The 22,300-nt window shown below is 41.4% G+C and overlaps 1 protein-coding gene across 1 annotated transcript in view; it reads right to left on the bottom strand.

Moving 5' to 3' along the window:
* Positions 1-7,040, bottom strand: part of LOC145398445 (trans-1,2-dihydrobenzene-1,2-diol dehydrogenase-like) — a 39,152-nt gene extending 32,112 nt beyond the window's left edge. Inside the window, exon 1 of the mRNA XM_080271328.1 lies at positions 6,839-7,040. Coding sequence (XP_080127454.1) covers positions 6,839-7,040 — 202 coding nt within the window. The remainder of the gene's footprint in view (positions 1-6,838) is intronic.
* Positions 7,041-22,300: the final 15,260 nt, after the last annotated feature.

Below are 22,300 nucleotides of genomic sequence, written 5' to 3'. Positions count from 1 at the left end.
GTGTGTGCTTTATTTTATGTTCATTAAAAGATTATATACACACCACCACCAGCCTTATTTATACCCTGCTTTGGTATTAATCCCTGCTGTATTATCATTCCGAATTCCTTCTCGCGTGGTGTTTTGACAGTGTCATCCATCCTCATTTTTAATCCCATTTAGGTCTTCTCTTTTTTACATCCATCTCAGTCACCTGGCACTTACTATCATTGAATTCAGTCTTCCATACCTGGCTCCAACAATTTTCTTTACAACTTTCCATAACCATTCATCCATCCATCATCCAATCCTACGTTGCCCCATGAGGAGCGTAGAAGCCCGGGGCTAGGCAGTTGATCCTGACATTTAAGATGAGAGTGACCAACCTCACTCATCCCTGAGTGGCAGTACGTGAGCAATAAACCCCAATCACCCCTTGGATATAAACCTTCAACGACTCAATTCAACTGGAGCACAATAATTACCCACTAACCACCAGGCGCCAAAATTTGGTTATATGGTTACCACCCAGCGTAGTAAATGGTTTCCTGGTGTACAAGAAACCATTTGGCTTGTCACTCAGTGTAGTGTCACCCACAGGCAGAAGGAAGAGGAAAGAATGAAGGAATGAAAGACAGAAAAGGGAGTGTAAAGTCACCTGCAGGCAGAAAGACAAGGAAAGAATGAAGGAAAGAAAGGCAGAAGAAGATGGAAGGAAAGAAGGATGGAGGAGAGGACAGGGCAGACACCAGAGAGCAGCACTACATTGAGTGAGTGGATGGTGAGCGCCCCCACCTACTTTCATTTTTTTTTTTTCATTACCAAACGTATTCCTTTATGTTCGAACTTCATTTGGTATGTCGTTTACATATATAAGGAACATCATGAGGTCCAGTACTGATTTCTGGGACACTCTGTTTATTAATTCTCTCCATGATAAAAAATTATCTGTAATCATAGTTGGCATCTGTCTGCCAGTAGGATAACTTCTCATCCATCTCAATAAATCACCGTTCATACGACCGATATTTTTTAATTTCCAGATCAGCCTCTCATGTGGCACTGTGTCGAGTGCTTCCTGAAATTCAGATAAACACAGTGCATTCATCCACCTCTCACCAGCAGTAAGCTGATAAACCCATTTAAGAACTCAGTAAGGTTGTGCCACATCAACGCCTCCTCTAACGCAGAAGGTGTCTAATGGTAACTTCCCTGAATTTTCGGTATATAAGTAACCCATCTCTTCCTGATATTTCTCACACATGTTTCAGATATTCTGTAACACTCTGATAACCGTACATGGAAGTGGACCATCTTTAGTACAGGATAGTACCCCCTGGGGGTAGGGGGGCTTTCAAGAATACTCCCCCAGTATCCCTGCTTGACGTAAAAGGCGACTAAAAGGGTTGGCGGAGGGTTAGTGCCCCTCCCCGGAAAACAACTAACTAAAAAAAACAAACAAGAAGCCTCGGACAAGGACTGACCAAACGATGACGACCCAGGACCGGACAAAGGACTTGGTAATGAGAACATGAAATGTAAGAGGAGCGAATGATGAGGTGAAAGAGAGAGAGATTGTCCAGGTGCTTGAGGGTGCGAAAGTGGATGTATGTGGAATAACTGAAACAAAATGGAGAGGAGAAAGTGTGAGAGAATGGGAGTATGGATGGGGTATATGTGCAGGAGTAGATGAGAATGAGAGGGCAAAGGAAGGAGTGTGTATAGTTGTGAGCAAAAGATGGAAGAAGAGCATAAGACAGTATGGATCAGTTGGGTCAAGGATTATGTGGGTAAAGTTGAAAGTTGGAATACAAATGTGGGCGATTGTGTGTGTATATGCGCCAACGCAAGATCGTGCTAGAAGAGTGAGAGAAGAGTTCTGGACAAATGTGGAAGTGTGCATGGAAAAGTTTGGAAGGAATGAGAGAGTGTTTTTGATTGGTGATATGAATGGTAAAGTTGGTAATGTGAAGGTGGATGGAATAGTTGGTGAGTGGGGTGTGCCTGCTGAGATAGATGAGAATGGGAGTGCGTTAGTGGACATTTGTGCTGGGAGGGGGTTGGTGATAGCCAATACCCTCTTCAGGCATAAAATGATCCACAGGTATACATGGCGAGTGATGAGAAGGGTGGGTGGTGAACTGAATGAAAGGAAGGCAATGATTGATTATGTTTGTGTGGATGAAAGGATGCGAAGATGTGTAAAGGATGCAAGAGTGTATAGAGGTTGGGGGAGTGGACTTTCTGACCACTACTTGGTGGTGGCCAGAATTAGGATCCAAGTAAGATGGAAGAAAAGAAGAAGGGAAAGACGAGAGGAAGGAGTAGTTACAAGGACAGTGGAAAGGTTACAAGAGGATGAGAAAAAGGCAGAGTATAAGAGAGAACAGCGTGGTGGACTGAAGAGGTGAAACGGGCTGTGGCACAAAAGAAGAAAGCATACAATGAATGGATGAGAAATAGGGGCGTGGAAGAAGCTGAGAGGCGGAAGAGAGAGTTATATGTAGAAAGAAAGAGAGAGGTGAAAAGATTAGTAAGAGAGAGTAAGAAGAGAGTGGATGAGGAATTTGGAAGGAATTTGAGTGTAAAGTGGAGGGACTGTAAGAAAATGTTCTGGAAAGAGGTGAAAAGAGTAAGACAGGGTGGAAGTGAAGTTAGCAGGGGAGTGAAAGATAAAAATGGTAGATTACTAGTGGAGAAGGGAGAAAAAGTGAGCAGATGGAGAGAACACTTTAAGGAATTGTTGAACGTGGAGGATGGAAGTAATGCGAGTATAAGTGGCTGGGGAATGGCTGGAAGAAGGAGGGAGGTGAGAATACAGGAAGAAATCAGTAGGATAGAAGTTGTGGAAGCAATGAAGAAAGTTAAATCGGGGAAAGCCCCAGGAATTGATGGAGTGTGTGGTGAAATGCTGAAGCATGGGGGAGAAATAGTAGTAGAATGGATGTGGAAGATGTGCAGATTGGCCTGGGAGGAAGGTAGAGTCCCGGAGGATTGGAAGTCAGGTATAATTATTCCCTTGTACAAAGGAAAAGGGGAAAAAGAAGTGTGTGGTAATCATAGGGGCATTTGTCTTCTTAGTATAATAGGAAAAGTTTATGGTAGGATACTTATTGACAGAGTTAGAGAAAGAACAGAGAAATTAGTTGGAGAAGAACAAGGAGGCTTTAGGAAGGGAAGAGGTTGTGTAGATCAGATATTCATTCTCAGATCTTTAGTGGAAAAGTTTCTAGAGAAGGGAAAGAAGTTGTATGCGGCTTTCATGGATTTGGAGAAAGCATATGACAGGGTGGATAGACTAGGATTATGGAAAGTGTTAAGAATATATGGAATAGATGGGAAGCTGTTGAATGCTGTGAAGAGTATGTACGATGGTGCGAAGGCTGCAGTGCGTGTGGATGGGGAACTAAGTGAATTTTTCTCTTTGAAAGTTGGGTTGAAACAGGGATGTGTCATGTCTCCATGGTTGTTCAATCTGTACATGGATGGGGTAATAAAAGAGGTACAAGGTAGGGTAGTGGATGTTGGAGTGGCCCTGGTGAGAGAGGATAGTGTTTGGAAACTCCCTGTACTATTGTTTGCAGATGATACCGTGTTGTTGAGTGAAGACGAACGGGAGCTGCAAGGCTTGGTGGATGAGTTTGAGAGAGTGTGTAAGAAACGGAATCTAAAGGTGAATGTAGGGAAGAGTAAAGTGATGGTCTTTGAGAGAGGTGAAGTCAGTGAATGTACAGCAAGGTTGGATGGTGAGGAATTGGAAAATGTGAGTACGTTTAAGTACTTGGGTAGTGTGATGAGTAAGGATGGAGGTTTGGAGGGTGAAGTGCTTGAAAGGGTACAGCAGGGAAGAAAGGTTGCTGGTTCTTTGAAAGCAGTGATAAGAAACAGGGAAGTGAGCATGGAAGTGAAAAAGTTACTACATGACAGTATTGTGATACCAACTCTAACGTACGGAAGTGAAGCTTGGACGTTGTTGGAAGGACACAAGTCAAGAGTGAGAGCCGTGGAAATGAGTTATTTAAGAGGAGCTTGTGGAGTCACATGGAGAGACAGGCTGACGAATGAGGATATAAAGGAGCGTTGTGGTGTTGATGTGGATGTGATAGGAAGCGTTATTAGGAACACACTGAGGTGGTTTGGCCATGTGGAGAGGATGGAGGGTCAACGACTGACGAAGAGAGTGTATGTGAGTGAGGTGGAGGGGGAAAGAGGGAGGGGGAGGCCGAGGATGAGATGGAGAGATGGGGTGGAGAGGTATATGAGAGAGGGGGGTGTGAGTTGGGAGCAGGGCAGTGAAATGGCGGGGGAAAGGGCGACTTGGAGGCGATTTGTTTGTGGCCACCCCAAACGGGACTGAGGCGTCTGGCAATAGATAGATAGATAGATAGATAAGAGAGAAGTGGAGGAACGATTGGGCAAATATGAATTGGAGCAGATGGGAGACGTGGAAGGTGTGTGTAGGATATTTACAGAAGAAATATGTGCAGCATGTGATGTGGTGTGTGGAAGGAAGAGAAGACGGAGGGGGGTGCAAGGAACAGCGTGGTGGACCGAAGAGGTGAAACAGGCAGTGGCACAAAAGAAGAAAGCATACAATGAATGGATGAGAAATAGGGGCGTGGAAGAAGTTGAGAGGCGGAAGAGAGAGTTATATGTGGAAAGGAAGAGAGAGGTGAAAAGATTAGTAAGAGAGAGTAAGAAGAGAGTGGATGAGGAATTTGGAAGGAATTTGAGTGTAAAGTGGAGGGACTGTAAGAAAATATTCTGGAGAGAAGTGAAAAGAGTAAGACAGGGTGGAAGTGAAGTTAGCAGGGGAGTGAAAGATAAAAATGGTAGATTACTAGTGGAGAAGGGAGAAAAAGTGAGCAGATGGAGAGAACACTTTAAGGAATTGTTGAACGTAGAGGATGGAAGTAATGCGAGTATAAGTGGCTGGGGAATGGCTGGGAGAAGGAGGGAGGTGAGAAGACAGGAAGAAATCAGTAGGATAGAAGTTGTAGAAGCAATGAAGAATGTTAAATCGGGGAAAGCCCCAGGAATTGATGGAGTGTGTGGCGAAATGCTGAAGCATGGGGGAGAGATAGTAGTAGAATGGATATGGAAGATGTGCAGATTGGCCTGGGAGGAAGGTAGAGTCCCGGAGGATTGGAAGTCAGGTTTAATTATTCCCTTGTACAAAGGAAAGGGGGAAAAAGAAGTGTGTGGTAATCATAGGGGCAATTGTCTTCTTAGTATAATAGGAAAAGTGTATGGTAGGATACTTATAGACAGAGTTAGAGAAAGAACAGAGAAATTAGTTGGAGAAGAACAGGGAGGCTTTAGGAAGGGAAGAGGTTGTGTAGATCAGATATTCATTCTTAGATCTTTAGTGGAAAAGTTTCTAGAGAAGGGAAAGAAGTTGTATGCGGCTCTCATGGATTTGGAGAAAGCATATGACAGGGTGGATAGACAAGGATTGTGGAAAGTGTTAAGAATATATGGAGTAGATGGGAAGTTGTTGAATGCTGTGAAGAGTATGTACGATGGTGCTAAGGCTGCAGTGCGTGTGGATGGTGAACTAAGTGAATTTTTCTCTTTGAGAGTTGGTTTGAAACAGGGATGTGTCATGTCTCCATGGTTGTTCAATCTGTACATGGATGGGGTAATAAAAGAGGTACAAGGTAGGGTAGTGGATGTTGGAGTGGCCCTGGTGAGAAAGGATAGTGTTTGGAAACTCCCTGTACTGTTGTTTGCAGATGATACTGTGTTGTTGAGTGAAGACGAAGGGGAGCTGCAAGGTTTGGCAGATGAGTTTGAGAGAGTGTGTAAGAATCGGAACCTAAAGGTGAATGTAGGGAAGAGTAAAGTAATGGTCTTTGAGAGAGGTGAAGTTAGTGAATGTACAGTGAGGTTGGATGGTGAGGAATTGGAAAATGTGAGTACGTTTAAGTATTTGGGTAGTGTGATGAGTAAGGATGGAGGTTTGGAGGGTGAAGTGCTTGAAAGGGTACAGCAGGGAAGAAAGGTTGCTGGTTCCTTGAAAGCAGTGATAAGAAACAGGGAAGTGAGCATGGAAGTGAAAAAGTTACTACATGACAGTATTGTGATACCAACTCTAACGTACGGAAGTGAAGCTTGGACATTGTTGGAAGGACACAAGTCAAGAGTGAGAGCAGTGGAAATGAGTTATTTAAGAGGAGCCTGTGGAGTCACGTGGAGAGACAGGCTGACGAATGAGGATATAAAGGAGCGTTGTGGTGTGGATGTGGATGTGATAGGAAGCGTTATGAGGAACACACTGAGGTGGTTTGGCCATGTGGAGAGGATGGAGGGTGAAAGACTGACGAAGAGAGTGTATGTGAGTGAGGTGGAGGGGGGAAGAGGGAGGGGGAGGCCAAGGATGAGATGGAGGGATGGGGTGGAGAGGTATATGAGAGAGGGGGGTGTGAGTTGGGAGCAGGCAGTGAAATGGCGGGGGACAGGGCGACTTGGAGGCGATTTGTTTGTGGCCACCCCAAACGGGATTGAGGCGTCTGGCAATAGATAGATAGATAGATCATAACGTTGACTGCCAGGGATCGACTGGTAAAGCAATGAAGTTGGGGATAAAGGCCGTGAGTTACATGAGGTGGTTCTAACTCACAAGAAATTCTCCGTCATGTAAAATATTAACAATAATTACTCGGTCTCCTACCCTTCAAAGTGCCTACTGATAATACCTGAGAATGCAATAAGCCTTTGCGTCAAGCATTTCAGAGAATATTGTTTTCTGATGTAATTTCGTTTTAGATTTACTTTATGTGTGTATATTCAGTACGTTTCTCATTCATCGATACGAAATACCTAACCAGTTTAGCAGATACTCATCCAGTTTACTCACCAATCTCTGGATCCTTGGCCAACTCAGCATATGATCCGTAAGCCTTCTCTATTCCAAATCTATCAGCAAACTTCTTGGCGTCATCAATATTTCTGGCTGCCACCGCCACTACACGATGCTGGGAGGTCGGGTACACCTTCAGGGCCGCGGAGAAGTCACTGGAAATCTTACCAGCACTCGCAATACCCCAGCGTGTTGCCATTTTTATTGTCTCTGGGCAGTTTATGAAATCTGCAAGAAACAAGAGGGAGACCGAAAGTGAGGCGGAGGGATAAGGTAAGTATAGGGATGAAGGTTGTGTGAGATGAGGGAGAGGAAGACAGGATGAGACTGACGGAGGGAATGGAGAGGTATCGGACTGAGAGTGATCTGTAGTACTGTATGTTCTCTGCGTTAACGAAGTAGCAGTCTATAACGAGACATGTTCGTCACAAATAATAATACCACAAAAGTTAAGTTCCATTACCATTACCTGATCTAATACGACTATTTCCGTGCTATTACAACTGCAGAAATATTAAAAGGTGAAATAATAATGCTATTTAGAGTAGAAATACTGGAGATATGTAGAAACTGGTTTTACTCTCACAACATTTAGAGTGATACAGAGACAACGCATGAAAGCAAACGAAAAAGACAGGTTTACTATATACAGGCTTGTCAACTACACGAAGGTCACTATGGCAGAAAATCAGTCTTTTCTTGTTTCCGATCATCCCTCTGACTACGACACGCAATCGTCGAATTTAGAGACCAGGTCCCTTTTTCAGTTTGAAAGACTGACTCCGAGCAGAGCTCTCAGGACCGGCCTAGGTATTAAACTCCTGACTTTCCAGTTGCGATATGAGTATGTTTCCCACTACATCATCCCCACCCCTTTGAGAGTAGGTGCGAATTAGTGTGAATGAGTGTACGCAAATATGCAAAACTTACAGCACCCCTCCCCTTCGCTCGCAAGGTCATTATCATCATCATCATCATCTAAACGTCTTTTCCTGTCCTAGAATGGGGAGAGTTTGGGTCCAAAAACCAAGAAAAACTGACAGAGGGAGAAATTAAAATGTCTGCCCCCACTGAATTTACACACTCAGTCACCCACTAGTCAAGTTCTCGGAATTCTGACTCCACATCACAGGCATAAACATTCACATTAACGCGCTTCACACCTGTCTTCGCTGGACAACCAGACGCCTATGGTACCATTTCATCGGGAATGAACAAGGATGCTCAACCCTTGTCGTATACTCCTCCGTACACAAACTTATCAGTCATCTAAATTCACTGTCAGTTCCCTTGTCTCATCACTCTTCATACCTTGCTTACTTACAAACCAATTTACCATACATATCCACCTTCTTAATGCCATAATACACCTCCTACCATCAAACTCACTCAGATTTACCCTTTTCTCCACTTCGTTCACACTCATTCTTTACACATGATCATACCATTTAATTAGCACACTCTCTTAGACCCTGGTATCCACAGATTTTCTTCCTCAACATTTATCATGAAACTAATCATTATCCTAGCCAGTCTCCGCACTCCACAGACATTCTTCAACAATCCTATTTTCACTGTTCTTACGCTTGACTTTCCATTTTCGTGCCACACCATAGTCACACATTGGTATGTTTATGTATGTACTAAAACTCCTCCATGCAAGACTTTCGCAGCCGGCACACTAAGACTTTTGTTTCTTCTCAAGGCCTTCACAACACCGGCCACTTTCCTTCCTTGTGCCACTCCACTTTCTACTTCCTTTGCATGTTATCCAGGAACTTAAACTATCCCACCAATTCAAGTCCTTCTCCACTGATTGTAATATCACAATGGGAGTTGCCTTTCCCTATCAACAACCATCCCTTTATTCTTATCTACATTTACGTTCAAGGCGCGATGCTCATAGACATCAGTGCTCTGCACCAATCTACCACATTCTTGTCTACTATATGCAAGCAACATTGCATCATCTGAAAACATCACTTTTGAGATAAAATTAAAATTAATAATAATAATAATAATAATAATAATAATAATAATAATAATAATAGTAATAGTAGTAGTAGTAGTAGTAATAGTAGTAGTAATGGTAGTGGTAGTAATAGTAGTGGTGGTGGTGGTAGTAACAACAACAAGAGCAACAACAACAACAATAATAATAATAATAATAATAATAATGAAATGACAGGTGTGACTGTTTTCCCTATCCCCCCCCCCTTTTTGTTTGCGCTATTCCACATGCAGTGAAGAAAGACAGTTGACTAAAACATCCTTACTACCCATACATACAACCATGTAAATCATGACTGAAAGATGCGGGTATATGAGGCTGGAAAGTACACCTTATACTGGCCGAAAACCGTGACGATTCTATCACATAGCACTATTGCAATTACCTTCAGATTTCTCCCACGACTGAAATGTACATTGAGTGTTCTCATATCCTCAAGCCATGTAAATGTTAAAAGTACGGTGATGGAATTGTTCATGATGGTGATGATGATGATTAAAGGTAGTGCACATTCTTCATGTTTCTTAATTTCACATACCTGTGAACGGAACAGAATGAATAATGATACGTATCCAAGGATATATTGTTGAGACGCGACAGCTGTTTCGACCCAGCTCGGACACCCTGCATTACACATTTATCACAAGCAACTTTTTCCAAGAGGGGTCTAGGTCAGACCGATACTGTTTTGTCGTCTCTGTTCCATCCCCTTCGAACTTCGAGTCCATATTTGCTCAATCAGCAGCGTAGAGGCCCTGTGCTAAGCTATTCTGTTGCGATATTTAGGGCGAACGTGACCAGTAGGGAGTAGACTATAGCACCAGTCGAAAGGGGCAGTACTCGCAAGGTGGATGGAAAGCTAATGACAGAGAAAACTGGAGCTCCGGTTTCATCAGCCCTTGCGATTAGCCTTTGACCATCTGCCTTTGCTGAACTTTCCCAGTTTTTCAGCATGCTCTCAAGTACAAGTTCTTCTAACTGCCAGCAGCAAAGTACATGTATATTTCACACTTCATTTGCTATTAAAAAAAATAATGGCATCTCAGACCAAGGCTCGGAATCCCCACGGGGGGGAGGGGGAGGATGAAAGACCCCACCATCCACCTCTCTTCTGGTGATAATCCACTGTCTTACTCACTTCATTTCTGCAGCATTCTCAGCCTTTCCCCTAACTTTCTCTCTGTTGAACACCTCCTCTCTTCTTCTAAACCTTACTTTCTCTCCTCGAGAGACTCAATAGCCTGAGGCGACTGATAGCAAACCCATCTCTTTACCTTTCTACTTTCTCTATACTCACTTAGAGGCCAAAGGTGGTTATTGTGTAAATGTACTGTACACCGCAGTATAGCTTGCTCTCATGTTCATGAAATTGAATCTTCTGAAATCTGTACTCTCTGGCTTCGGCTATCCTGTCATTCTCTGACTAAATATATCTTTGGTGTTTACTTATCCCCTAATTCTGCTGACTGTGAAAAATTCTTCGGCTGTCTTACTTCAAAGATGCAACACATCCTACCAATTTCTTCATTCTCTGAAATCTTCATTCTAGGAGATTTCAATGTTCACCACCTTTGGCTCTCCTCTCCTTTCACTGATTCACCTGATGAAGAAGCCTACATTTTTTTTTTTTTATCCCTAGAAGAATAGAAGAAGAGAAAGACGAGAGGAAGTAGTTGCAAGGAGAGTGGAAAGGTTACAAGAGGATGAGAAAAAGGCAGAGTATAAGAGAGAAGTGGAGGAACGATTGGGCAAATATGAATTGGAGCAGATGGGGGACATGCAAGGTGTGTGCAGGATATTTACAGAAGAAATATGTGCAGCATGTGATGTGGTGTGTGGGATGAAGAGAAGACGGACGGGGATGCAAGGAAAAGCGTGGTGGACTGAAGAGATGAGACAGGCTGTGGCACAAATGAAGAAAGCATACAATGAATGGATGAGAAATAGGGGCGTGGAAGAAGTTGAGAGGCGGAAGAGAGAGTTATATGCAGAAAGAAAGAGAGAAGTGAAAAGATTAGTAAGAGAGAGTAAGAAGAGAGTGGATGAGGAATTTGGAAGGAATCTGAGTGTAAAGTGGAGGGACTGTAAGAAAATGTTCTGGAAAGAGGTGAAGAGAGTAAGACAGGGTGGAAGTGAGGTTAGCAGGGGAGTGAAAGATAATAATGGTAGATTACTAGTGGAGAAGGGAGAAAAAGTGAGCAGATGGAGAGAACACTTTAAGGAATTGTTGAACATACAGGATGGAAGTAATGCGAGTATAAGTGGCTGGGGGAATGGCTGGGAGAAGGAGGGAGGTGAGAAGACCGGAAGAAATCAGTAGGATAGAAGTTGTGGAAGCAATGAAGAAAGTTAAATTGGGGAAAGCCCCAGGAATTGATGGAGTGTGTAGTGAAATGCTGAAGCATGGGGGAGAGATAGTAGTAGAATGGATGTGGAAGATGTGCAGATTGGCCTGGGAGGAAAGTAGAGTCCCGGAGGATTGGAAAGCAGGTAAAATTATTCCCTTGTTCAAAGGAAAAGGGGAAAAAGAAGTGTGTGGTAATCAGAGGGGCATTTGTCTTCTTAGTATAATAGAACAAGTGTATGCTAGGATACTTATTGACAGAGTTAAAGAAGAACAGAGGAATTAGTTGGAGAAGAACAGGGAGGCTTTAGGAATGGAAGAGGTTGTGTAGATCAGATATTCATTCTTAGATCTTTAGTGGAAAAGTTTCTAAAGAAGGGAAAGAAGTTGTATGCGGCTTTCATGGATTTGGAGAAAGCATATGATAGGGTGGATAGACAAGGATTGTGGAAAGTATTAAGAATATATGGAGTAGATGGGAAGTTGATGAATGCTGTGAAGAGTATGTATGATGGTGCTAAGGCTGCAGTGCGTGTGGATGGTGAACTAAGTGAATTATTCTCTTTGAAGGTTGGGTTGAAATAGGGATGTGTCATGTCTCCATGGTTGTTCAATCTGTACATGGATGGGGTAATAAAAGAGGTACAAGGTAGGGTAGTGGATGTTGGAGTGGCCTTGATGAGAGAGGATAGTGTTTGGAAACTCCCTTCCTGTACTGTTGTTTGCAGATGATACTGTGTTGTTGGGTGAAGACGAAGGGGAGCTGCAAGGCTTGGTTGATGAGTTTGGGAGAGTGTGTAAGAAACGGAATCTAAAGGTGAATGTAGGGAAGAGTAAAGTGATGGTCTTTGAGAGAGGTGAAGTCAGTGAATGTACAGCGAGGTTGGATGGTGAGGAATTGGAAAATGTGAGTACGTTTAAGTACTTGGGTAGTGTGATAAGTAAGGATGGAGGTTTGGAAGGTGAAGTGCTTGAAAGGGAACATCAGGGAAGAAAGGTTGCTGGTTCTTTGAAAGCAGTGATAAGAAACAGGGAAGTGAGCATGGAAGTGAAAATATTACTACATGACAGTATTGTGATACCAACTCAAACGTATGGAAGTGAAGCTTGGACGTTGTTGGAGGGGCACAAGTCAAGAGTGAGAGCAGTGGAAATGAGTTATTTAAGAGGAGCCTGTGGAGTCACATGGAGAGACAGGCTGACGAATGAGGATATAAAGGAGCGTTGTGGTGTGGATGTGGATGTGATAGGAAGCGTTATGAGGAACACAATGAAGTGGTTTGGCCATATGGAGAGGATGGAGGGTGAGAGACTGACGAAGAGAGTGTGAGTGAGGTGGAGGGGGGAAGAGGGAGGGGGAGGCCAAGGATGAGATGGAGGGATGGGGTGGAGAGGTATATGAGAGAGGGGGGTGGGAGTTGGGAACAGGGCAGTGAAATGGCGGGGGACAGGGCGACGTGGAGACGATTTGTTTGTGGCCACCCCAAACGGGATTGAGGCGTCTGGCAATAGATAGATAGATAGACCTAGAGCGGCTTGTGCAGCATCCTACCCATACTGCTGACTGTCTCGGAGCTAGTTCCACCACATTTGACCTCTTCCTTACTACTAATCTTTCTGCTTATGCTGTTAAATTTGTCTCTCCATTGGGCTCCTCCAGTCACAACCTTGTCTCCTTAACCTGTACTGTCATGTCAGTGAGGCCTGTGGACCCTCCCAAGAGGTGGCTGCTGTAGCACTTTGGAGGTGCCGATTAGGGGGTACTCAGACATTACTTTTTTTTACACCCTGCAATGATTATAGTTTCAACGGCCAGCAGTCATTTGAGTGTGCCTTGTGCATTATGGAGATCATTCTTTCAGGCATGGAAACATGGATTCCTCTACTATCCTGTGACTAATGAAAAAAAAAAAAGGATTAATCATACTTGTTCTAATGTGTTCCATAACACAGAGAGGGGCTACGAAAGATACCAGAACCAACCCACCTTAGAATCTCATTTTTATGCTTCTGCCCGGAATCAGGCTAATTATGTTCTTAGTTCTTTTGAAAATAATTTCATTCGTACTTAATACTTTGAACTCTCCAAATTATATTCTTACCACTCCTTCTGGCACCATGTCAAAGGCCTTAACTATACCCCATCATCCTTCCCTCTTCTTTTCCACTCTGATGGCTCTGTACCTATTTCTTCTACTGATAAAGCAGATCTCTTTGCTCAGACTTTCTCCTACAATTCCATCTTAGAGGATTTCGGTGTTGTTCCTCCATTACTTCCTCCCTCTAACTTCCTCATGGCATGGCTAGAAAAATTTCATCAACTGATGTATTTCGTGCCATCACTGGTCTCAGTACTAACAAGGCATATGTGCCTGATGGAGTTCCTCCTACTGTCCTCAAGAAGTGTGCTTCTGTGGTCACACCCTGCCTAGGTAAACTCTTTTGCTTTTGTCTGTTAACTTGTACCTTTCCTTCTTGCTAGAGGTTTGCTCTCATTCATCGCGTCCCAAAGAAGGGTGGCCATTTCCAGTCCACTAATTATTGCCTAATTGCTTTAATATCCATTCTTTCAAAAGTTTTTAAAATCTATTCTTAACAAATATAATTTTAAAGCACCTTTCATATCACAGCCTTCTTTCCGATTGTCAGTATGGGTTCTGCCAGGGACGCTCCACTCACGGTCTTCTCACCTACTTTCCAGACTCCTGGTCATCCTCCTTTCGTGGCTTTGGTTAAAGCTTTGCCATTGCACGTGGCGTCTCAAAGGCTTTCAGTCTAGTTTGACATAAATCTTTTATTCCAAACTGCTCTCTTACGGTTTCTGTCGTTCCGTTTGTGCCTATATCTCTAGCTTCCTTTCTGGTCATTGTAGACAGCCATCGTTCTTCTAGCACTATCATTAATGGTGTTACTCAGGACTGTGTCCTATCACCAACTCCCCTTCTATTAATCAATGACCTTCTAAGTTGTACATTAAACCCTATCCAACCATCTGCTGATGACTCCATCCTTCACCTTTCCATTCGCTTCCTGCAGCGTCCATCTCAGGAATTATTTCAACAACAGAGCATGAGGCAATAGCACACCTAATGTGTGACTTGGCTCATAACTCTGCATGGAGTAAAGGTAATCTTGTATTTAATGCATCAAAAACTCAGTTCTTAAATATTTCAACCCATCAAAATCTTCCTCAGAAGTATCCTCTAATTTTTAACAATATCCAAATCAATGCTGCATCATCTATAAACATACCTGGGTTTTCATCGTCTCAAGATTAATCTCGAAAATATATTACCACTTTTGTAAAAATGCTTCCAAAAGATTAAGTGTGCTAAGCCGACCCCGTGTCTTCTTTACCCCTGAGCATCTGTTGACTTTATACACGGGTTTTATTCGCCAATATGTAGAGTACAACTCTCATTTGTAGGGAAGGTCCCCACCTACAGATCTTCTTAACAAGGTGGAGTCAAAGGTTTTTCATCTCATTAACTGTCCTCTCACTGGTTCCCTTCAGCCTTTGTCTCCTTCCTGCACTGTTGTATTTTTATTACTTTTTCTATAGCTACATCATTGGTTACTACTCCTCATAGCTGTGTGCTTGCATCCCTCCACCACTATGGGGGCGAGTAACACCCGTCTATCAACAAAGTTTCATTTTTTTCTTGCCAACTCTCTAAAGCAAGAGTTAACCTATATCCCATGTCCTTCATGTATGGAACAGGTCCACTCTGGAATTGTCTTCTGCCTGTATTTCTTATTGCCGATGACCTCCAGTGTTTCAAACGCAGTTTGTGCATGCATCTTATATATATATATATATATATATATATATATATATATATATATATATATATATATATATATATATATATATATATATATATTTACTTGGACTCAACAATCTTGCGGGATTTTGGCCTTTGGTTCATTCTTCCTTGCATTTTATATATATATATATATATATATATATATATATATATATATATATATATATATATATATATATATATATATAGCGTTTGCCTCTGAGTTGCATTTGCTGAGCAATATACCTCACCATTCCTCTGATGTAAACAATTGCTGGCCCCGTCCAGTAGGGGCGCCTTAACCCACATATTATCCTGAATGATTATGACTCTTACATACATTATAAATGCTGTCGAAATCATACTCATTTCCTAAAGACTGGTTCTGCAATGTTATGAACATACCGCAGCTATGAGAAAACTAATTTACTACTCGATCTCATTTTTTTGAGTGTCAAGGAATACAAAATATGAGAATTACACACTGCATATCATGTTTCTCATCATTTCGGGTGCATTGGTTGTGAAATTAAACCCCCAGGCAGGAAATTGTATATTCTCTTTTATTATGGCTCTGATTAATCCAAATCCACCTGTTTACTAATAAACAAGGAACCCTTTCCTGAATGCAGATTTTGATTACAGTAAACACAACCCGCTTTATAATCGGATTAAATTTTCCCCGCGTGGGTGATTATCAGCGAGATAATTAACAGTTAATAACGTTTGACTTTGCAGGGAAAAAGTTCCATTCCGAACTCGAAATATTTAAAAATTAAGAATGGTCATTTTGTTATTGTTGCAATCAACATAATATTTTGTTTTTTCGGTTAATGAACTGTTTCAAATTTAAAAAAAAAATGTTTTGTTCGCTTAACCGTGCAACATCATTTATTCGTAATTTCCTACTGCGCTCATGCAAACCAAATAGTTGTACTAGTGGCTTATCTTTACTAGAAGTGATTTGGCATGAGTTTCTCAAGCAGGTATGTGTTACCTGGCGGAACTGGACAACTCCCCCAATTTTAATACTAGGTCGTGGTTGAATGAAATTCGGTGAGCCTTAGTTATGGGATAAAATGAGTCCATGGTTACCAGTAAAGTGCGCTTTGTGAGAGCGAGAAGAGCAAGCAAGCACCATGCTATAACAATTTCCCTCTGGTATATAATTTCTTCATGGTGGTAGATGGACAATGAAATATATTATACTGGAAGGAAAAACATTCTCTCATATACACATACACAAACACAGAAACACAAACACATACTCTCTTGGAAAACTCGAGATTCCAAAGGGTTACTACGACTTTATGGGTGATTTTTTAGTTGATTAAAGATATTGGTGAACAAATGTATTGCATCCAAAAGAAATTCAAGTCTGCTTTACATAAGAGTAAAGTTATTAGCCTCTGCTCAGCGTGGCGGTCAGGTCAGGTCGGGTCTGGCCGAGCCACTCATTGCAAAACTTAACTGGGAGTAAACATTGCCCTCTCGCTTCGCTCGCTCACTAGTAATCAGTCACGCTGACCATCCAACTCGACTGCAGTTGGACATCGGCTGGGTTGAAAGAGGTCAGGGATCTTTGTTAGGGTACAAGGGAAAACAAACAGCAACATACCTGTTGGTCCTCTCGTAGGGTAGAACAAACGCACTGTAGAATAACAGATATACCATCGCCTGCCTCAAGCAGTTCTGATTTATTTTAGCAGGAAGAACAAGGGACATGGCAAGATTATGCACTCTTCTCTCACTGTCCCTCCTACAGAAACAAACCTTCCCAACGACGGGGGACTGACAGCAATATTGTTATTCAATCAGCGTCCTGCTATAATGGTCAAGCTCTGATACTTCCCCTGTCCCTCTTGAAAATGCAGTAGTTCCGACGTGAAGTTGATTGTAAGTTGTATAGTTCTTTCACCTTAACTTGGGCCCAGATGTTCATCACTTTGCAGTTTAATTTCCCCCTCGGTCGATAACGAGTAATACTGCTGCTCTAACTCCCTTACGTAGCAATTCTCCGTGACAGTGACTATGTTCCTCTGTTAATCACTTGTTATAGCTCAACATGCAAGATGGTTAGATATCAATTTTAGGGCAAGTTACAGTAATAAGAATGTTGTGAATCTACTTACAGTTCTGTGCTCTCCCAGTGAAGCCTGTGCGGTTACTGAGAGATGTGCTGGAGTGACTGATTAAGAGTTCATATAAGGATGACGCTTATTATATCAGTGGCAAGTCATGGCCACGGTGTTGCCACGGAGAGCGAAGTTTTAGTTATAGTTCGTTCATCTTACATGGCGGAGATTTTCGTCCTTTTGCATCTATTTCACAGTTGGCCAGTGGCAGAATAAGGCAGTATTCCAGTTTTTAATTATTTCCAGAGACAGCATTTATGGTTATTATCATCATAATTATTTTCATGTTAATCTTGTTACTGTCCCACATCGACGATGGTCAGATGGTAGTTTTTAGACCAAGTTAAATCCGATAAAAAAACATCAGCGGATAAGAGAATATAATACCCAGATCAAACGTGGCAGCTGAATAATATATCCCTTCACTCCGATGACAAAATTTTAATATTGTTCTTTCGTCCTCCACGCGATTACATGCAGCTTAGGATAGACTTATCGAACTAGAAGAGGTAGAAGGAGCAGCCATTAACCCCTTTTGTGGGAAAAGCCCTTCCTAATTTAAATGAAATTGAGTGGAAGAAGCAAAAATAAACACACACACACACACACACACACACACACACACACACACACACACACACACACACACACACACACACAAACCATCGGATTCAAGAAGTTGGAAAGATGTTATGTTATTTATTTTCGCTAAGCAGTCAAGAAAGTTATCTATTTTTAGTATCTCTCATCTTCGGTGTTATCATCACAGCGTCACATAAAACTCAACTGTCGCTGAATAAATGCTTTAAAATTTAAAGCACAGCTTATCTGAACGCATTATCTTATCTCATTATCAGCGGCGTTCATAGTACACGGCACCTGGCCAGTTAGTGTCTGGCATAAGCAGTCTCTCTCTCTCTCTCTCTCTCTCAGTACTATATACATAAATGTAATATATATAAGATATATATATTTATAAAGCCTAGAGTACTATATATATATATATATATATATATATATATATATATATATATATATATATAATTGTGTGTGTGTGTGTGTGTGTGTATGTATATATATATATATATATATATATATATATATATATATATATATATATATATATATTTATTTATTTATTTATTTATTTGTATATACTCGTATATAGGTATGTATAAAAATAATCCATTTACTTATTTATTATTAAAAAATTCAATCTTCACGCTGTTACGATTCATTGCCACCTGAATAAAATGGCTAATCTGACACTAGCTGGAAAAAAAACAAAAAAAAACAGCAGGGTTATTCCCATCATAATCAGTTAATGATGCCAGTGTTGACACTCACAGGCTCGTATTGCTAAATCAGTTAAATAAATTCGCCATCTTTGCTGGAATATAATACTAGTGTTGTGTGGGTTAGGAGGGTTAATACACCTCAGCTAAAGCACAGCTATTATACCACACAATATTACCATATTATTTTTTTCTTTACTGCCTACTCCTGCCTTTACTTACCCCTCTTGCATGAAAAAATTGCACTAATTAGAATAATCTATTTACTGTTACAAAGGTGTCACCTTTTATATATAAAGTTTGTGAAAGAAAAAAAAAATATTAGTTCTATGGCTCCTACCTCTCAGTTTCAGCTGAGTGAAATCATTTTGACAGGCGTAAGAGAATGGCAGGAGTTTGTCGACCACGACAAAGTCGATAGTACAGATATCAACTCAAGGGCCATTTGACTCTGTCAAGTGAACAAAATAATGTTAAGTTGAATAAAATACTAGGACTTTCCTGATTATTCTAGGGCTAATATTCTCTGATGCTAGCTGTTTCTTTATCTTTGATGGAAACTGCATCCTGTGAAAGCTGGTCTTGTCAAAGGCTCTCTTGGCATGTCTCTCTCTCTCCTCTGTGTCGACTCTGCTAGGGTAGCAGAAGGACTCTTCCTGTAATGGCACCGATATAAGGCTGCCTGACTATACAAATGTCTCTCAGATCCCTCCCATTTCCCCGAAATATGAATGGCGGACTGCATGCGAAGGGTAGCTTCAGCCTTCAGCCCACTAGGTTCATGTCCATATAAAACTGAGGCAAGAACAACAACTAGAACAACAACAACAACAACATTACAATGCTGTTTTTGATCTTCCTCTCATATCCCCTGTCATGCACTCCTTTAACCCCTTCACTACGATAATATATTTTACATTTTGTTCTTGCCTCCGAAAGACGAGACTATCAAGCTTATGAGCAACTTCTCGTGACAAAAGACGGTTAATGGATTATCAGGCTCCTATGACACATTATCACCAAAATAAAATCGTTTGGCGTTAGCTGGAACATATCAGCAGAGTTGCCTCGCCCACGAGAGAGTTAATGGTGCCTATTAGCATTCCCAGGCTCCTATATCCATTCCCAGCTTCATACAGTCGTCTAGCGTTAGTTGTGTTCAAATAATTAGGATGGAACCATGACAGCGTTAAATGCCAGCAGTCTCTCCTCGTCTGAGTAAAATAGAGATGATGGCAAGATTAAAATATAAGCCCGAGGTGCAAGATCCACGTGCAAATGCGTGCCACACAGTAGTATAATGATCCGATAGAGGCCAAATACAAAATACGTTTTCTCTCACACATGTATAATAGACTAGAGGGCACATTCGATTTGATCTCGCACGCCCAATAACCGAATGTTTTTGCTGGAAAGGTTCATTGGCGTCGATTAATTCCGCGCCCGTCTTTTTCATTTGTGTGTGTGTGTGTGTGTGTTTTTTTTTTTCGGTAAAAAATCGTACAAAAATCCTAAATCGAAAACCTGGGCTATGTGTCACGATATCAGGTCCAGAAATATATGCTGTGCAGTTAGTTTTAGGCCAGTCTAACTAGAAATGAAGGTTTGAGGACGTATCAGCAAGCGTCAGTAAGAGCAACAACACTAAGAGGAAATAGAGATACGACAAGCTTTTTCCCTGTGGTGCATGTGGTGAGCCATAGAGTGTGAACCATTAAACTGGGCATGCTCTTGGTTAGTTTTCCCTGTCATGTTTTCTCTTGCTCTTTGGGCCATAACGCATCCCTACCTTGGGTTGACGACGATGATGATGATGGTTGAAAAGTAAATAAATCATCGGATGGAAAGGTCTTTACCTATTCTCTAGTGACACTCACATATTATAACAGCAAGCAGAGTTGACTGTCGTGGTAACTTCGTTGTATACTAACTCTTCTTTCACTGTTTATCCTGCATATTTCACTTGAATAATCTGATATGTTATCTATATCGTTTTAAAATCGACATTATTTATATATTCTCCTCTGTGTGTGTGTGTGTGTGTGTGTGTGTGTGTGTGTGTGTGTGTGTGTTTATACTTCATAATGGTGCTTACAAAACCAAAACTGGGGTGTAATCTAAAAATTATAACAAAGAAAGAAGCGCTGCAAAATATCCGGTGCAACTTCATAATACTCGCGCGTTCCCGTAATCATGCCTTCGCTGCCCTCGCTGCCTCCGTCACAACCGTGCTCAACGATGAGCCAGCACAACAGTCGTGCATGGGCAGATAAATGTAGTTGCCATGTTAACGCTAGATCTAGCGTTTTTTGTTTACTTAGTTTTTTTTTTTTTTTTGGGGGGGGGTTTGTTTTACAGATCTAAGCCATTATAGCCAATTTGTTACAAAATATATCGCAATTTTGTGCCAACAGATTTTCTAACACCTTATCGGTGCAAGTTTTACGGCTTCAGTGAATCTGGTTTGGCAGCTCTTTAAAACATCGGAGTCACTCGGTCACATAATGACTAGTCACTAGTGCCTCAAGAGATTTCGTAGTAAGGGGATGGATACTGCCGGTGCTGAGACATCTTTGTCATCGACAGTGAGTCGGCTATCTGGACTCCGTCATCAATCCTGGATATACAGTAGATGAAGTCTTTAGATGACTCTTGTTCTGTAGCTAAGCAATAGTTTTTCAGCTTAATTATGCCTGAATCTCAACCGATATAGAATTTAAAGTCCATTTTAAAATAAAGCGCAACAAGACACTCTAGGTTTTACATTTTGCCGCATCACATTATTTAACAGAACATTCCCAGAAAAAACGTTTTCTTAACATAGGTTTACTAATTACAGACAATGAAGGAACATGAAATTGAATAAGTTAACACCTTTTCCCATTTCCTTTAGGCAAAATGTTTTCAGCATTAAAATTATATTAAAACTGTTGCTCCCCCCCAACATCTCTCTCTCTCTCTCTCTCTCTCTCTCTCTTTCGTCTTATATGATGTAAAGTGTTTCTGCTTTTTTTTTTCTTCCAACAGTGAATAAAGTGCCCTCAAAGCTGTATCGGTAAGTTTAAATGCAGGTATATGTGTACGGATACATGTTTGTGGTATTCCTACGATCAATCCAATAATTGTCGGGAACTTCATAATTGCACCTTCTTTTAATACCCTCACTAATACCCGCCCTTCCCAAAGTTGATCGCATAGTGTTATTATCTCGAATTGCGCTGTTCTACTGAATGATGCTAATATGTCCCCAGCGTTTCTCATAATGCTGTAGCTTCTTGTATAAACACTATACAAATATTTCAGACATATATATATATTTTGAATCCATGGAGAAGGTTTGGCGAGGACTTTGTTCAGTAGTGGACTTATAATGGCTGCTGCTGATAAATTATATATATATATATATATATATATATATATATATATATATATATATATATATATATATATATATATATATATATATATATGTAAATGCAGATAAAACAAAAGTGATGATATCTAGGGTTGGTGGCGGTAGTCAAAGACGAGGGAGAGTGGCCATGTGTAGTTTGCCGCAAGGTTGTGAGAAGTAATGCCATCTTGTGCGGTGTTTGCGATAAATGGGTGCACAAGAGATGTAGTGGTATCAGAGGTAGACTGCGAGATAACGCTGATTTTATGTGTACGGCGTGTCGGGGAGAGCAGGTGGAGATTGTCAGGCGTGAAAGGATTGAACATGCTCATGAATCTCTTCAGTGTGTGAAAGAGTTTTGTTACTTGGGAGACATGTTGTGCGCTGGAGGTGGGGCTGGAGCTAGCTCTGTGGCTAGGGTGAGAAGTGGTTGGAAGAAATTCAGGGTGCTCTTGCCTCTCCTGACATTGAGAG

Source organism: Coenobita brevimanus, chromosome 5 (genome assembly GCF_032717465.1).
Source record: "Coenobita brevimanus isolate Jiangsu-jjx chromosome 5, ASM3271746v2, whole genome shotgun sequence".
Classification (NCBI taxonomy): domain Eukaryota; kingdom Metazoa; phylum Arthropoda; class Malacostraca; order Decapoda; family Coenobitidae; genus Coenobita; species Coenobita brevimanus.
The sequence above is the reverse complement of the archived record's forward strand: the minus strand, read 5'-3'. Positions and strand labels throughout refer to the sequence as shown.